General features: G+C 46.5%; 1 protein-coding gene across 2 annotated transcripts in view; it reads right to left on the bottom strand.

Annotated features, from left to right (window-relative positions):
* Positions 1 to 18,621, bottom strand: part of Gmpr (guanosine monophosphate reductase) — a 45,583-nt gene that overhangs the window by 22,303 nt on the left and 4,659 nt on the right. For both annotated transcript variants that reach the window (XM_008847055.3, XM_017801662.2), the window contains exons 2-4: positions 14,764 to 14,883; positions 11,934 to 12,017; positions 6,888 to 7,061 (exon numbers count right to left, since the gene is read on the bottom strand). In XM_008847055.3, the coding sequence (XP_008845277.1) occupies positions 6,888 to 7,061; positions 11,934 to 12,017; positions 14,764 to 14,883 (378 nt within the window). The remainder of the gene's footprint in view (positions 1 to 6,887; positions 7,062 to 11,933; positions 12,018 to 14,763; positions 14,884 to 18,621) is intronic.

Raw genomic sequence — 18,621 nt, 5'->3', positions numbered from 1 at the left:
CAGGCAGTAGGAGGTTCCTGCTGGTTACCCCACCGCCCTAGTTTTATGGCTTAGATGACTAGGCTGATCTCCTAGTGAATTCCCAACTTCATGAGCTTCTAGAAGGCAGCGGAATCTTCAGGAGAGCAGCCCCAGCTGGAGGATGTAGCTGCCGCGGGCATGTCCCTAAAGGGTGTGTTTTGTCCCCGGCATCTGCATCTCTAGTCCTCTGCTTCCTATGAGGTGAGTTGTGCTCCACCATGCATATCTCATCACGATGTTCCACCTCAACCCTGGCCCATATACACCAGAGCCTGGTGACTATGGATTACCATTTCTGAAACCTTAGGCCAAAGTACACCTTGCTTTTTCTCAGGTATTCTGTCAGAGTGGCAAAGAGCAGACAAACGCACCCAGGGAAGCCAGGCCCCTTCTGTGGCCAGGGCCCTAGATTCAAAAAAGGAAGTATGGCACATGTCTATAGTCACAGAAACTTGGAAGGCTGAGGCAGGAAGATCACAGTGTGGACATCTTAGTGAAGCCCTATCTCAAAATGAAAAGTGAAAAAGGGGGTTCGGGGGGGTAGCTCAGTAGTAGGACACTTGCCAGATAGGTGAGAAGCCTTGGGTTCAGTCTCTAGAACCAAGGAAGACGTTTTTGAAGAATAAAAACCTTGAAAAGAAACGTTGATGGGAATGCAGCTCAGTGGTAAACCATGTACTTAGCATGAGGTTCCGAGTTCAACCTCCAGCAACAAAAATAAAAGGGAGAGGAAGGGAGGGAGGGAGGGAGAGAGAGAGAGGCCAAGTCTATATTGGTCCATTTCCAGCAGTAATTAGAATGTTCCCAGGGAAACAGTCATTTCCCTTCCTGAAAGCCAGCAGGCAAATACGTAGGAATGGTTAGTCTTCTTCTCTCAGTCAGCACCTTTGTTACCAGAGCTGTCTTAGAAAAATCCCCCACTTCCTCTCCCCAACCACGTGGCAAAACTGGTCATAGGTGAATGCAAGGACTAAAACCAGTACAAGTAGCAGAGCCACGGCCCCTGACACACAGGCCTGGAGTCTCCCACTTCTGGCAGCATAGCAATGCTTCCCCGCATCCTCTGCAGAGCGATTGTGATGGCAACACAACTCAGCATTCCCCCAGGATCCTTCAGTTCATGAAAGCCAGCCACGAAATTAACATTTTCAAAACCACCAAGAACCAAGGGCATAAGCATCTACAGGTTTCTGAGTGAATCACAAACTTTAGGGGTCACTGCAGGCAGAGAATGGCTTAGGAATAAACATCTACCTTGCCCAAAGTTCTCTATTCATTGCTGGGGAAACCAACAAGTCTGATGAACCTCCCAGGGCACTGCAGAGGCTGCTGGAGGCTGCCCAGGGGCTGTGGGAACTCTGCACCCATAGCCCTCCGCCATGCTCCCTCTTAGCCACCTCTGGCTCTGAAATGGCAATATGCCCTTTCTCTGTGCTGCCCCCATCCGCCCTCCTTCCTGCACTGCCCAGTCTTCCCTGGTCTTTGTCCTTGAGGATAGCACACAAGCCTAATTTGCTATGCAACAGGCAACTCACATCAGTTTCGAAACAGGCCAAGTGTGACCCTCACCACCAGCTGTTTAGAGCAGGCAACATTTTGAGAAGCAATGTGTGTTTTCTCTCACTTCTTTCTGTGTACACGTATGTGGGTGCATATGTGCACATCAGTGTAGAGGCCAGAGATCAACTTCAGGTGTCATTCCTTGGGATGCCCCCCTAGCTTGTTTTTGAGACAGAGTCTCACTCTTTTACCTGGACCGCTCCAGTTTCAGCTAGGCTGGCTGAGCAATGAGCCCCAGGGACCTATCTGTCTCTATGTCCCCAGCACTGAGATTACAAATCCCGGTGTTTTTGATACGGGTTCTGGGAGTTGAACCTAGGTCTTTAAGCTTGCATGGCAAGCACTTTACCAACTGTGCCATTTCCCCAGCCCTCCTCTCACTTCTTAAAACAACTCCACTGCCAGGGCCTTTCTTCTCTGACTCAGTGTTCAGACCATGTCTTCAATGGTACTCACAAGCTAGAAGCAATGTTGGAGTATACCGCACAGGCTACAGAGCAGCATCCAAGGTGAACCCCAGAATTATTTTCAGTCTCTTATTGTCTTCAACGTCATTTTCCCATGCCAGGAAAGAGTCAAAAAGCATGTAATGCCCCCTGGGACTCAGCTCATGAGCCCACCCTGACTTCAGAGTGCTGTGGTTCCAAGGTCTGTCCTGAACTTTGATCTCGAAACTTAAACCCCAGTGCGATAGGATTAGGAAGTAAGGCCTTGAGGGGAGGACACCCCCATGAAGGGGATTAGCATCCTTTTAAGAGGCCTGAGGGAGCACGCTTGGGCTTTGAGGACATACCTACATGCTATCTATAAGGAACAATGTTGCCAGGCAGTGGGCAGACATTGATCTTGGACTTCCGTTCTCAAGAGCTATGAGCAGTTAAGTTTCCATTTTCAAGCCACTCAGTTTATGGTATTTTGATGGCAGTCTTGAGGGAGTTAAAATGAGGGGTACCGAGTTAATGACTTTAATGGTGCTGCCACGTGGAGAGAGAAGCAAGCAAGCAGACTTGTGGGAAACAGCATGGACTCTCAGCCCTGGGAAGCATGGACTGCCTCCCAGCTGACAAAACGGCAGGGTGAATCTCAGCTACACGGTAGGGCAAAGCTGGTATAATACACATGCAGAATGACTGCTTACATAAGGCTAGAAACCGGGCAAAGTGAACCAGAGTCACTTAGGAATGTGCAATAAACAGTAACACCAGCAGGCTACAAAGAAGGACGGGGTGACCACAGCTCAGAGCAATGCTTCTTCGGGGCGAGGAGGAAGGGGTTCCGGTGTAGGTTTGCTGAAGAGGGGCTTTCGGATTACTTATTAAACATTCCCTTTTCATAGTTTATAAAGGTGCCAAAGACGTGAAGCAGAACCGCCAAGCCACCTTCCTTAACTCTGAGTCATCATCTCCCATTAGTCCTTCATAAACAACACATGCCACAGGGCAGCAAAGGAAAACAGCTTCCCATTCCCTCACCCGTCATGTCTCCAGAACAATTAAAGCAGGAGAGGCAAAGAGAAGAAAGTAGATCCCACTTCTCCAGACCGCTCTGGAGCAGAATGGCCTTAGGCCCATCCTTATCTCCCCTTCTCAAGAAGAAATCCATTAAGGTGAGCAGTCCCTCTCCATCATATTCTTGCTGAACTTCTGACATGTGAGTTATGGGCCCAGAGAAGTTAAAAGTTCTATTTAATGTCAAGTGTTGTTCATGACCACCAGGTCCCAGTCAGGGTCTAGGCCTTCTCTTCTGGAATTCTGGGTTCATGTTCACTCTTTTAAGTGTCCCCAAATAAAGTGACCACAAAGGGCTAGAGACAGAGGTACCAAGTGGAAGCTCAGCTCTAGGTCTACATGAGGTGCTAAGTCATGTTAAGAGACAAGTAACTTCATTGTCCCCAGTGCAAGTCCAAGTTCAGCCTCCCCACCTGGAGACGAAGGGATAGCTCCAATCACCATATACCTCCAATAGCAAGTAGAGGAGGGTGGTAGTGCATTACCAAGTCTCAAGGGGCAGTATAAAGGGGCAACTTTGACTTCAGCCTGACCAGGCTCCCTTCTAATGACAGTTTTGCAGCTTTATGTAGGTGTGGCTTTATGAAAAAAATCCCCAAATCGAAGAACACATTACAGATTCCTGGTCTGTAGTAATATGGGGATAACTGTTCTTAGTCCTTACAGAGATACTGTAAATAAGAGAAGGGACTAGGCAGTCTTCCTGAAACATACAGGTACCTGTTGACACAGTAGAAAGCTAAACTCTCTTACTATCACACTCAACAAAAACATGTGTTTTCTCCCACATGCACCAAATTGTTCCCAGGCGACATCAACAGAACATCCTAAAATCTAACTCAGTTTAGACAGTACCTGGAGATAGTGTTGGATCCCACAGATTCAGGGTCAGTCCCACAGGACTACCTCCCATATCAGGTGGAGAAATAGGGCTACACATAGCTCCTGTCTGGCTTGGGTTCAAATCGACAGATGCATGACCTCAGGTAATGTGCTAGCTGGCTCACTGACCTAGCAAAAGCTATGATAGAGGGTTCTAGTCAAATGAGTTTATCTCAAGGGAGGGTCCTAGGAGATCTGTGTCAGGAACTCAAGTCAAACGCTCAACAGGAGAAGCCAAGATTTTCCTGGCACTCTTAGCATTAGGAGGTCTGATTCAGGAAGTTTCAGTATGGCCATGGAGCTCTCCCCAAAAAGCCCTGGTATTGAAGGCTTGGTCCTCAGCTGCTGGTCAAGAGGGTACTGACTTCCATGTGCACTGCACAATATGGTGCACTTACATACCCACAGGCAATACATTTATACAAATAAAATAAAAATATTAAATAAAATATTTTTAAAAAAATAAGCTAGCTGGGCGTAGTGGCACATACCTTTAATCCCAGCACTTGGGAGGCAGAGGCAGGAGGATCTCTGTGAGTTCAAGGCCAGCCTGGTCTACATAGTGAGTTCCAGGACAGCTGGGGCTACAGGGAGACCCTGTCTCAAAAAAAAAACAAAAAAACCAAACTATAAGGAGTTGAGGCCTCATTGAAGAAAGAAGGTCAATAGAGGCATGTCTTTGAAGGTGACAGCTTGTGCCTGACCCATTCCTCTCTCCCTTGGCCGCAGCTCTTCCCAGCTTCCGTGAGGTGATTTCTGTATTAGTTACTTTTCTGTTGCTATGATAAAATGCCATGACCAAAAGCAACTTTGGGGAGAAAAGGGTTTTGGTTTGTTTGTTTGTTTGTTTATAGTCCCAGAAGGAAAGCGTTATAATGGCTGGGAGGACATGACAGCAGGTATAGGCAGGGAGAGGAAGCTAGCTGATCACATTTTCATACACACACAGAGCAAACCAGAAGTGGGGCAAGACTATAAACTCTCAAAGCCCAGCCCAGTAACATACTTCCTCCAACAATCCTCCACCTTCCAAAGGTTCCATACCCTCCCCAAACAACGCCACCAGCTGGGGCCAAATACTCAAATACATGAGCCTGTCAGAGACAGTCCTCATTCAAACCACCACAGGGAGTAGCTTGCGCCTGACCCATTTAGGCCTCCTGCACCCACTTCTCTTCCTCCGTGAGGTAAGCAGCTTTCTTCCACCATGCCCTTCTACCTCAGCAAGGTGGTCAGCTAACCATATCTTGAAGCCTCTGAACTGTGAGTCAAAATAAATATTTTTTCTTTAAGTTTTCTCAGTTATTATCATAGCAATGAAAAGTAACTAATATAACTTATTACTTCACAGTATTTGTGTGTGTGTGTGTGTATGTGTATGTTTGAGAGGGAGAGAGACAAAGAGAGAGAAAGAGAGAGAAAGAGAGAGATAACCTAGATTGGCCTTGATCTCGCTGTGTAGCTAAGAATGGCCTTGAACTCCTGATCTTCCTATCTCTACCTCTCCAGTGCTAGCATTATAGGAATGTGCCAGCATGCCCGGTTTTATGCAATGCTGGGGATCAAACTCAGGGCTTTGTGTATGCTAGGCAAGCACTCTACCAACTGAACTATATCCCCAAGCCCTATTTCAGAGTATTCTGAAATGCTTAGTGTCATTTTTAAAACAAAGTTGGCAGCACTGTTACAGAGGGCAAAATGAATTTTCCATTTCCTACCCCATTTCTAGCCCTGGAAGAGCTAGTTGACTTAGGTAGAATATTCTTACCCCTTCTCTCCATCCTGTTGGGCAAACATAAAAATATTTCTCCTAAAAAATCCTCAGAAGTCCCTTAACAAAAGACTGGATGCTACTAGCAGAAATGATGCTACTTCCAAGCTTCCTTACAGTGAGGAAATGTGAGGGAAAACAGAGTTGAAAATGCACAGTGGCAGGCGTTCAGTGAATCATGTACTGGTCAATCCCAACATACCACTGTGTTAAGACCAGAAAAAGAGTGCCAGGCACAGTGGTGCATATCTTTAATCCCAGCACTTGGGAAACAGAGGCAGGGGGATCTCTGTGAAATCAAGGTCAGCCTGGTCTACATAGTGAGTTCCAGGTCGGCTGGGGCTGTTTCTCTTCCTCCTTCCTTCCCTCCCCATCTCATCCTACCCGCCTCTTTCTAAGACAGGGTCTTACTACATAACCCTGGCTAGCCTGGAACTCACTCTGTAGACCAGGCTGGTCTTGAGCTCACAGAGATACACCACCTGCCTCTGTATCTCCAGTGCTGGGTTTTAAGATGTGCATCACGATACCTGGCAAACTCTAGTGATTCTTACATTCCTTTTTCTGCACATTCACCCTTCTGGGAAAAATATATACTTTCAATGAGTAAAGGTGCTATTAGTTAGAAAAATATAGAAAAGGAAGGAAAAGTCAAAAAACAAAGGTCAGAGATAAAACACCATCTCAGCCAGTCTGCCATCACTAATGAACACTCAGAGCATGAACATGCGGCTCTACGAGTCCAGTTCCAATAGAACTGTCTACTGACAAGCAGTGGTTCAGTGTAGGACACAGCACGTTGAACTGAAACGGTCACGTGTTCTCAATTTTAAAATACACTCATTAAGGGGAAGCAAAGATTCCCCTCCTCTCTTTTTCATAGATTTAATCTAATAACAGTCATCGGATACTATTTAGCAAAAATAAGGAGACAACATCCCAAGATGTTGATCAGGATTATTTTTTATTTTTGGAAACAGGAAATCTAGTTTTCAGATGTTTTGTGGTGTCTACCTGTCTTTTTTCTGAAGATTCTCTACTCCTTTAATAAAGAGGCAACAAGAACTTTGAGAAGAAAACAGGTGTCCTTCCAACACACCAGAACATCCCGCTTCCTTATCCCAACTACATTCCAGCATACCTACCATAATCGTGTGCTCAGGAAACTTGGCCCGGACCAGTTTCACGAATTCCACGAAATGTTCTGAATACCCGTTGGCCACATCCAGGCAGATGAACTTCACCTGCGGCACAGCTTCCAAAATGTGACTCATCTTTTCCAGATCGTTCTCTCCACTGCCAGAACTCACAGCTACATGCTGTGGCAAAAGGAAACATAGAAGACATAAACAGCAGTATTCAGAGGCAGACCCTCCCTTCGTGCGGTGACCCTGGGGTCTGCTCTGCTCAAGAGACCAGCAGCAGAGAAAGGAGTCCTTCCTTCATGACCTAAACTTTGATTATGGTATCTCTCCCACCTCATTCCTTCATGACCTAAACTTTGATTCTGGTATCTCTCCCACCTTTGAGTTACAGCCACCCCTGAACCTGGGTCTCAGCCATAAAATCTCTCAGTAAACAGATTCTGAAACACTGAGGAGACCTCCTCGCCCTTGGCTTCTAAGAACTCCATTTTCTCAAGCTTGCACATTAGGATTCTGCATTGTGGGGCTATGGGTGCAAATGTGTCACAAAGAAACTCAAGCGAGGACAACACAGGAACTGGAGATTTCCAGAAAGAACAAGGGAGGGTAACAAGCACTTACAGATTTAAGGAAATATGGAACTGGGGATATGACTCAGTTGGTAGAGTACTTGGCCAGCAGGCACAAAACCCATCCCCAGCACCACATAAACCAGGCATGATGGCACACACCTGTAAACCCAGTGCTCAGGAAGTAGAGGCAGGAGGATCAGGAGTTTAAGGTCATCCTCAGCTATATAGTGAGCTTTAGACCAGTCTGGACTACATGATACCCTATATGATGGTTAGTATTGTCAACGTGACAGATTGAATCACCTAGATCTAGAATCACCTAGAAAACATGCCTCTGGACATAACTGTGGGAGATTATCTCGATGGCATTGAGGTGGGAAGACACATGGCACCATTCCCCGGCTGAGACCCTGGACTGTATAAACCCAGACAGTGAGCTAAGCAGCAGTATACATCCCTGGCTCTCTGCTTCCTGATTGTGGATGTCGTGTGACCAGCTGCTTCAAGCTCCAGTTGCCACAACGTCCCCACTGTGATAGACTGTCCTCTTGAACTGTAAGCCAGAATAAACCCTCCCTCAAGCTGCTTTTGTAGGTATTTTACCATAGCAACAGGAAAACAAACAGTTTATTACCTATGTAGGATTTGTGTTGTATGAAGTATTACAAGTCATGTGGAAGCAATTTAAATCAACAGGTGGATGTGTGGAGTTTATGTGCAGATTTATCTAAGGGACCTGAGCATCCAAGGACTTTGGCATCTGCAAGGGGCCTAGAATGGGTCCCCCAAAGATAGCAAGGGATTAACAACTATATAATTCACTCTGAACAATATATCAAAAATGAAATACTATTGAGGCAGAATTATTATCTCTAAAACCACCTTTTCCCTAGTAAGAGTCCATACATAATCAATCACAGTGGTGGGTGTGGGCAGCCAGGCCAGTGGGCCACTAAAGCAGGTAGCATCCACAGTCAACCTCTAACAGCCTGACCAAGAAGGACCAACTGCAAGACCTCCCTGCTGGCCTTGCTCAAAACCACTGGAATGTACTAAAAGGGAACGATCATGTCCCTGGGGCTTCTTGTTATCTTTATTTATTTATTTATTATTTATTTATTTATTTATTTATTTATTTATTTTAATGTGCATGAGTGTTTGCCTTCATGTAAGAGGACCACATGTGTACAATGTGGGTGGAGGTGGGAATTGGTATCAGATCCCCTGGAAAAGGAGTTTGGATGGTTGTTAGCAGCCATGTGGGTGTTGGGAATGAAGCCTGGATTCTCAAGTGCAGCCAGTGCTTTTAACCACTGAGCCATCTCTCCAGCCCTGTTTCTGCTATTTTTTTTTTAATTCTTTTATTGTTTTTAAAAACAGCCTATTTATTTAGTGGAGCAGAGTTACTGAGATATAGCAACATTGTCATCTAACTGACCCCATTCACACAATGATTTTAGTAGATTCAGAGTTAGGTGATTATTACAATTAAAGAACATTTTCCCAATTCCCAAAAGGAATTGTGTGTGTGTGTGTGTGTGTGTGATGCTAGAAACTGAATCTCAACTATCACACTGTGCTGGATAGCTTTAGTTTCAACTTGACACACCTGGGTTGAGGGCACCTCAGTTGGGGAATTGCCTCTATTGGCATTGCCATGTCTGAGGGGCATCTTCTTGATTGTTGAGTGATGTGGGAGGGCCCAGCCCACTGTGGGTGGTGCCACCCCTGGGTAGGTGGACCTGTGTTGCATAAGAAAGCAGGCTGAGCAGGGGCCAGGGGAGCAAGCCAGTAAGCAGTGTTCCTCCATGGCCTGTGCTCCAGCTCCTGCTGCTAGGTTCCTGTCCTGAGTTACTACCTTGGGCTCCCTGATGAACTGTGACCCGGGATATGTAAGATAAATGAACCCTTTCCTCCCCAAGTTGGTAGTGGTCAGAGTATTTTGTCACAGCAATGAAGAGACAAACTAGAACAGAAATTGGTACCAGGAGTGGGGTATTGCTGTGACAGACCTGACCTTGGTGTTTGGGGGAGGACTGTGGTAATGTTTGGAACTTTGGGCTGGAAAAGCTATTGTGTGCTCAGAGTTTGTTGCTGTGGAGCTTGGAAAAGTTATGCTGAAAGAGTTGTAGATGATGGAGGCCTGGCTTGTGAAGCTTCAAAGGGAAGTGGAGACTATCAGGGCTGTTCCTATGATATTTTGAGTTGAGAATTGGTGGGTTCTGGTTGCCCGGGGCTGAAGAATCAGCTGTGATTTAGAAGAGATCAGAACCTGAAGCAAAACCTTTGCTTTACTGGGACAACTGATGCTGGTTAGTTGGGGCTGAAAAATCAGCTGTAAGTAACAAGAGACCAGCATCACTGAGGTGAAGTCTTCTGGGAGGTATTTCCTCAGGGTCAGCACACAGAGGGGACCCAAGCCTCTATCTCAAGCTGGAAGCAGGACTTGGTAATGTGTAAGAGTCTCCTGCATGGTTCTGGTGTTGAAAGAGTGTAGGGGTCATAGAGAGCAGCTGAGGCTTGGCACACAGGGGCCAGGAAAGGCCATAGGTGAAAGTGCAGCTTCTGTTGCAGTGAAGACCCCAGGATTGAAGGGGTCATGGAGAGATTCTGAGGCTTCGCACCCAGAGAGACAAGAAGAAGCCATTGGTGAAGGTGTAGCCTAGGTTTCAGTGGAGATCCCAGCTTTTTGGAGATGCCGGGACCATGGAACGACCACCAAGGACAGCAGTAGATGTGGAATGGAGCTGGCCTGGGTCTGCGAGATGAGCTGTGTGTGCTGTGGACGGCAGAGTCAGAGAAGTGGAGCTGCCAGAACCCTTTGGAGCCCAGAAGATCATGAGTGAATCCCAGATGTCCAGCCTCGAGCTACTTTACTGGACTTTGGTTTTGCTTAGGTGTGCCCTATTCTTCCCTTTGAAATAAGACAGTACTTGTTTCAGATTTTACAGAAGCCCACAGTTAAGAGACTTTTAAAAGAGACTATGGACTTTTAAGTGTTTGCATTTTTTAAGTACTGTGGGGGTTTTAAGGTTGTACTGTCTTATGTTGTGATATTAATATCATATCTTGGGGACAAAAATTGGAAAGTTATGGTTTAATAGTGATGTTTGTGTGTCAAGTTGACAAGGGGTCAATTGTGCTGGATAGCTTTAGGGTCAACTTGACACACCTGGGTTGAGGGAGCCTCAATTGGGGAATTGCCTCTATTGGACTGGCCTATGGCCATATCTGAGAGACAACTTCTTGATGAGTGATACGGGAGGGCCCAGCCCACTGTGGGTGGTGCCACCCCTGGGCAGGTGGACCTGTGTTGCATAAGAAAGCAGGCTGAGCAGTGGCCAGGGGAGCAAGCCAGTAAGCAGTGTTCCTCCATGGCCTGTGCTCCAGCTCCTGCCTCCAGGTTCCTGCCCTGAGTTCCTACCTTGGGCTCCCTGATGAACTGTGACCAGGGATATGTAAGATAAATAAACCCTTTCCTCCCCAAGTTGGTAGTGGTCAGAGTGTTTTGTCACAGCAATGAAGAACAAACTAGGACAACACAAACTAGGCAAACACTCTGTGGATGTTACCTCAAGCTTCTTTCTACTTTTTTTTTTTATCTGAGACTGGGTCCTACTAAGTTGCCCAGGCTAGCCTTGACCTTGAGATATCCTGCCTCAGCACAACTCCAAAATGAACCATAAGCATCACTTCTTAACACCTCCTCCCACCCCCACTCCTACCCCCACCCACAACCTCATGTCTATGTTTTTGCTTATTATGGACAATTTGTGCCAATGAAAATCATGCATGTGGACTTTTGTCAGGTTTTTTTTTTTTCACTCAGCAAAATGTTCTCAAACTTTATTCACATTATAGCACAATCAGTACTTTATTCCTTTTTGTGGCTAATATTCTACCATACTAATATTGCCTATTTTACTTAGTTGTTCATCAACTGGACATTTTAGTTGTTTAGTTGACATTTTCTACTTTGGGGCTATGGTGAATAAAACTATTCTGAACATTCATGAACAAGTGTCTGTGTGAATGTATGTTTTCATTTCTTTTCAAAATGGAACTGCTGGGTCATATGCTTACCCTTGAGCCACTATTGCCCTCCCCTGAAGTATCCTAGCTTCCAGTTTCTCTACGTCTTCAACAGTTCTTACATCTTTCTAACAACAGCCATCCTAGCACAAGCATTGATTTATTGAAATAAAAAACAATTTGTTATAATTACAATGCTTTGTCTAGTCCTGGAAAAGCACAGCGGGATTGGGTCACCTGGCTGTCCCTGCAGGCAGCAAGACCTCCCCAAGTCTGGTGATGCAAACCTTTGCTAAAGAAAAACCATCCGCACAGGTATATCCTGGCTTTTCCCAGGTATAAAGTACTGCAGGTCTCAGCCTGCCCTGGCAGTGACCGGATAGACTCTGTGCTATTCAAATGTTCCCCTCAAGCCCTTGTCATTTAAAACCTGTTCTCATACCTGTAGGCACTCAGGGTGGTTTTCAGCAAAGCGCTTCCAGTCGTCCAGGGAGTAATGCTTGTGAACCGCTGTGAACATGGAGTGCTGTGGAAGAAAACATCATGGGGAGAATGAGGAGCCAGGGGAGCCCTCTCCTCTCCACCTGCTGTGGGGTGAGCCTCAGACAATACCACCTGAGGCTGCCATTCATGCCTGATCTGCTCTGAATGTGTTTCTAGGAACCAAAGGCAGACAAAGGTATATGTGGTGAATCATAAAACAGTCTTCTGCGCTAACGTGATCAGACAATACTGAATTCAGCCCCGGAAACTCTGCCAAGAGGCAGGAGAACACACAAGGAGTTCAGAGCCCAGCCACTCCTGTCAACACCCAAAGCAGACCAAGAACACAGATAAGCAGGTGTCCTGACCAGGAGAGGGACCATCCTATCTCAATAGTCTGCTCAAACAACCCTGAAGGACCCTGCCTCACACCTGAAAGCTTCCTAAACACACCTTGCTGAAAGCTGTGAAGGTTGGGGTTAAAGACAGAACCCCATATCTCTGACTCTTGAACTAGACTTTACCACCATTGAGCCAGTGCTTTTAACTTCCAGAACAAATTTGAACAGTATTATTAAGAAATCTACAAAATGTAGGAAAGTGGGGTGGGGTGACTTAGGCCTAAAATCCCAGCACTCTAGAGGCTGAGGCAGGAGGATTACTGGCAGTAGGAGACCAACATACAGGCTTCAAAAGCAAGACCCTATCTTGGGGAAAAAAAAGTGGGCTGGGCATGGTGGTGCACGCCTTTGATCCCAGCACTCAGGAGGCAGAGGCAGGAGGATCTCTGTGATATTGAGGCCAGCCTTGTCTAATAGTGAGTTCCAGGCCAGCTGGGGCTACTGGGAGACCCTGTCTCAAAAAGACCAAAATAATAAAAGTGGGGGGGAAGGTGGGTAAGAGAGGGGAGAAGAGAGAAAGGGAAATGGAAAGGGAGAAAGAAGAGGGGAGGGAGGGGAAATATTTAGTAATTGCTTGCAGTAACAGTCAGACTCAAATTCAGCTCTGACTCACAACTCAGTTGCTTTCCCCTGCACTAAGACCCACACCCCAACTTTGGAGTCACCCTTCATCTCCAATTTCTCACTTTACAATTCTATGACTTTATTAACTTTCCTGGTCTATGGACCTTAAAAACAGAAAATGCATAACCTATACATGGTTAGCAATGTTAACATACACTATCCCATTCCTGATGAAACTTTCCCGTGAAATGAGAAGACCATGTTCAGGGTTCTTCATGAATGCTAATCTGATATACAGACTAACCAGGCTGTGATTTGCTTCCTGACTACCCTCACTTTTACAATGTCAGCTTTCTGTTGCTATAACAAAATACTTGAGACAATTAACTTACAATGAGGAAAGGTCTGTTTTGGGTCACTGTATTGGAGGGTCAGGTCCTTAATCTTTGCCCACTGTTTGGGGCCTGTGAGTCAGCATATCAGAGCCAGAGTGCACAGCAAAGCAAAACCACTCACCTTATCACAGCCAGGGGAGGTAAAAGGGTAAGAAAGACGCTGAGGTCCTACACTCCCCTTCCAGGCCACACTCCATGACTTAAAGACCTCCATCAGGTTCCCCCTTCTCAGAGGCTCCACCCCCTTGAAAAGCACCCTGGGGCAATCCTTCACCATAGGGACCTCCAGGGGCAATTCCCCGCACCCTGGAATATACTAACAATAGTGGTCATTTAAGACAAAACAAGGAGAAGATAAGGAGGAAAAAATCCCTCCTTCCTTCAGCAGTTAATTTATTAGCCTCTGACCCAATACTTGGCAGGGACTTAGAGCTGCCAGACAACACAACCAATCCTGTAGTCAGATGGATGATCCCCCAAATCCACTCTCCAAGCCCATAATTGAGCCTCTTTCCCTCCTCATTACTGCTTCATAATGAATCCTGGTGCCTCCTGCAGTTAAACTTGCTGCCCACAGTGAGCTTTTCCAACTGATTGCATTCACCTCTGCACTTGGCAGGCATTACCAGTAGAAACAGATATGCAGCCCCTGAACCCATCAGCAGCAAACATTCCCATCTCAAAAGAGCAAGATATGCATACCTCATACAGCTTACTAGGCAAAGGTCCTCAACACAGCTGGTCTTTATTCCCACCCCAACCCTCAAAGCCAAGGTACCAGCCATTCCCTTTCTAGGCAATTAGATTAGTCACTGACCAAAAGAAACTTGAACTCACATCTATCCAGCTTAGAGATGCATCCTGCAGATTCTGGGGTCACTTTGAGTTAGAGTCTTGCCTCTCGACTGAAGGCCTGAGGCAAGATGTCCCTCCTATTTCCCTCTCTGCCTCAGTTTCCTCATTTGTAAAAGGAGCCTACCCTGTGGAGTTTTGATGAAAATAGAGATACAGCCAGGAACAGCAAACCTCTCCACCAGGATGTATTCAGTGCTGCATGCAAAGTGGCCATCCTCATTTTACAGCGGGTGGCCTCCTCCAGTATGACGCTCATCCTGCTAACTTCTTTTTGAATGTCTAATTTCTAAAACCATCACAGGTATTTCCACAGAAGAGATGGACACAGAACTAGGCCACCTCATAGAGCACAGAGTCCAGACACAGCCCATTTTCTGACTGAAGAGGAGGGAAAGGCATGTTTCTAGCAACAATCTGATTCAGAGCCAACAATGACCCAAAGTGCTTGATGAAATCCAGGTAGACTCCTGACGGAATAAAGATGGAGCTCTGAAGCAGAGTTCATACCTGGCATGCAAAATCCTGGGTTCCAACCCCTTCAAACTACCCCTACACACAAAAGTTAACGTCTCACCTGTGACATCACGACCGCCATCTCAAACGTCCCCACAGTGTCCATGTTGGCTACAATGATGGGAACCCCTGAGTAGGTCTGCTTTGAGTTTCGAAATGTAAAGGTTCTCTCAAGATCCACCTGTTGACAAAAGGAGAAAAACCTGAGAGATTGCTCTTCGGTAATACCTGCAGAGTTCCCAGAGTTCAGAGCGGTGGGAAGAACGAAGACAGGTCTGACCCTCAGCCTCTGGATTTTCTCGGGGCTCTGGAAGTGTTCCAAAACAGGACAGCCCCTGAGGAAAGTGAGTGGGAAACACACCCACGTGCACAACATCTGCCATCCCCACACACCACAGCAAGACACTGGGTATTCTTCCGTGAAGCCAAAGATCTTTAAGAGTCCTCATCAGCCTCTCCAATCCCTCTGAAAAGCCACTCCACTCTTCCCTGCCAAGTGACTCTCCTGTCAGAGCCTTCCTAGCTCACCTTTCCACCAGAACCACACTCCAAATTTATCAGCAGTGAGCCCTGAACCAATAATCCCTTGGTCTTCCAACTTCTGCAGCTGCTCTGTAATTATGAGGATCTTTCAGAGAGCTAGGTGGAGATACAATGGGACCAAATGCTTCTGCATATAAACACTTGCTCCATTGACTTGCAAACAGCTGTAGGGCGGGACCTTCAATTCTCCTGGAACTCCAACTTCAGTGCCCACATTATTATCAGCTGTCAGGGATCCAGTACAAGGCTCAGTCAGGATAGTGGGCTTAGCAGGAGCAGTGTGCCAGGGTGAAGCCCTCACAAAAAGCTGGCAGTCAGAATGACTTTGGTGACCCAGGAAACAGGGCAGTCCTGTGCTTGAGCGTATCATAGAGCAGTCACCTCCAAGACTCTGTTTCTCAAGTTCATGTCTGGCTGAGTTTGGCCACAAAGAAACTAGAAGATGATAGAGGGTTAGGGTAAAGTTAGATCCAGACCCTCTCCCTTGGGTGGTTTCTCCTGGGCAGCTGTTTCCCTTTGTACACGCACATTCCTGGTTCCGGCTCTCCCTGCTGGAGTCCAGTCCCTTCAAGGAACTCACGGAGGTGGCCCCCTTGAGGCAACCAGCATCTCAGCCACATCCAGAGGCATCATGGGTGGGGAGACGGTTCTGTCAGTAAAGTGCTGGTTTCCCAAGCACGAGGACGTGAGTGATGGGGAAGTAAGAGGCTGCGGCAGGCGAGTTCCTCAAAACTCTGATCCCAGATAGTCTGGCCAATGAGAGATTTCTGTTTGAAATGAGTCTGGGCTCCCAAGAAAATGACCATTTGATCCAAAATAAGGCAAAAAGTTTGACTTCTGCATAAGGGTGCCAGGCTGCTCTGAGAGCTTGGCTGCTCCTCATTAGTTCACAGTCTAAACTGGGGTCCCGAATTTAAAAGGGAAGGGGGCATTCTAGTAAGAATCTTTAAAATTTAGAGATGTGGGGCCAGAGCCAAAAAGCAGAGTGCCAGGGCCCTGGCACGTAGCCAGAGTCATAAAGGGGGGGGGGGGGGTGAGAAAACCAACAAGTTACAATTGGTGTGTTCAGAAATAAACATTAAACTAGCTACTAGCTCTAGAACACTTTAACCAGATGTAAATGTTAGGGCATGAATCCAGGACTCCCAGTTGCTGACAATCAACAGGCACCCCCTACTGGGGAGAGCAAACTGGAGATAAAGAAAATGCAGATTGTGGTTAATTCCTGAAGCCTCTTAACATTGTAAAGGTAAAACTTCCTTTGAAAGAAAAGACAATACATTTTATTTATATTTCTCATGCTAGTCTCAAACAGAAGATGGAAGGAACCTACACCCAACGCTGTCCTCAGCTTCCCAACCCTTTGACAACCCCCTGCCCACCACACACAGACACACACAGACACACAGACACACACACACACACAGACACACACACACACAAAATGATGCCCTGCATTAATAAACTGCCTGCTTGAAAGCTTCTGCATCATTAATTTCCTTGACTGGAGCCTGATGGATTCAGACCACACTGGAGGCGGGTGTGTGTCCATGTCACAGGTAAGGAGAAACACAGATGTGAATCTTGTGCTTCTGAACTAGGTGAAGCCTACATGGATCTCAGGTTACTAAGTACAAGCAATCACCATTTTCTACCAGTTTCTCCAGCTTCTTCTATTCTTTTCCATTTTGTTCAACTTGCACTTGATAGTCTGAATTAAGTTGGAGCGCACTATACTAGACCCTTGTAGCCATCTTCTTGCCTCTCCATATCCAGAAGGTTTCCTGGCTGATGCCATCGACATGATTGTGCCAACCTGCAAGAGCAGTCACTGAGAGGAAATGCGATTCCAGGAGTCCAGGAACTTTGTGGTAGAATCTCATCCCTTTCTGCCTCTCCTTCCCAATGCCTCTGGGTTCTGTGCAGGGGAGGGGTGGTGGTGGTAAAGCAAGCTTCCTTATATTCCGCTTGACTGAGGGCCACTCCTTGCAACCCTCGGAGATGCTAATGGACCTCTCACATTTTGTTTCACAAGCTGCAAACAATCAGAATTCCTTGGTCTCAAATTACTCTTCTAACTCCTCAGGTTGCTGGGGAGAGAACTGATCCACTCGGAGCCCAGCTGAGATCACAGTGGCTTTTTCCTGGCACTCAAAACCCATTAGCAGTATACAAAAAGTAGGACTTCACAGCCATGACAACGGACTTCCCTTCCCATCTCCGTAAAGCATGTTTTTGGGGATGGGGGTATAGTTCTGATAGTTCAGTGGTAGAAGTGTTTAACATGCAGATCCTACTAGCAAGCCTGAGTCTAAGAATGAGAAATAAAATGAATGAGAAATGATCTGCCCCAACCTTATCTCCCCAAACACACACACGTAACAGTCCATTTGTTCACTGGGAGATAAATACTTGACTCCAGCCTCCAAGACATCTACTTTACCACAGCTGCTGAAGCCCTAGATACAATGCCTTTAAATCCCCACTCTACTAAGCCACATCAGAAAGGGGCGGAAAGCAGCAAATTCCCCTCCCCCACCTAAAAACTAACTGTGCTGTTCTGTTCATTGAGTCAATCCCACCATCACCCACCATTTTGCAGGCTCTGAAGAACATGTCTCCACATTTAGGAATAGTTCAATGTCATGGGTCAAGCTAACTGCTCTGTACAGTATGCTCTAGCCTCTTCCTGCTACCCTGAGAAAATGATGGACAGGTGGACAAGGCGCGAAGGCACCAAAATGTGGCATGGGGAGCCATCCCTGCCTCCCACCCACACTTCCTCCCCAAATCCTTAAGGGTACACAGGGCAATATGTGCATGTTAAGTTCCATGCACATCCACCCACATGGTTATAAACCGCTGCCACTTGGCCACACTCTGAGATGAGAGAGGGTCCCCTAGAAACATAGAAGCTTCAGAAAAACATGTTGGGGACTACAAAGGCTGTGGGATGGGCTTGAAGTGGGGAGGGATGCCCAGCATCCTGACTTCCTGAAACAGGCACAGATGAGAGAGGGTCCCCTAGAAACATAGAAGCTTCAGAAAAACATGTTGGGACTACTAAGGCTGTGGGATGGGCTTGAAGTCAAGTGGGGAGGGATGCCCAGCATCCTGACTTCCTGAAACAGGCATAGAAGGAAATGGTATGGGCCACAGGTCCTGTCAGGGGGAAAAGTGGGGCTCAGGACCAGACCCCCTTTTACTAGACCTGTCGATACTAGTGAGTACAGCAGTTCTTTTTTAAAAATTTTATTTATCTTTTTATTTTATGTGTATGAGTGTTTTGCCTGCACGTATGTAAGTGCACCCATGTTGTGCAATACCCATGGAGGTCAGAAGAGGGTGTCAGGTCTCCTGGAACTGAGGTTAGGAC

The sequence above is a fragment of the Nannospalax galili genome, unplaced genomic scaffold, assembly GCF_000622305.1.
Source record: "Nannospalax galili isolate Female #2095 unplaced genomic scaffold, S.galili_v1.0 scaffold923, whole genome shotgun sequence".
NCBI lineage: Eukaryota > Metazoa > Chordata > Mammalia > Rodentia > Spalacidae > Nannospalax > Nannospalax galili.
This window is presented reverse-complemented; position numbering and strand designations above follow the sequence as displayed.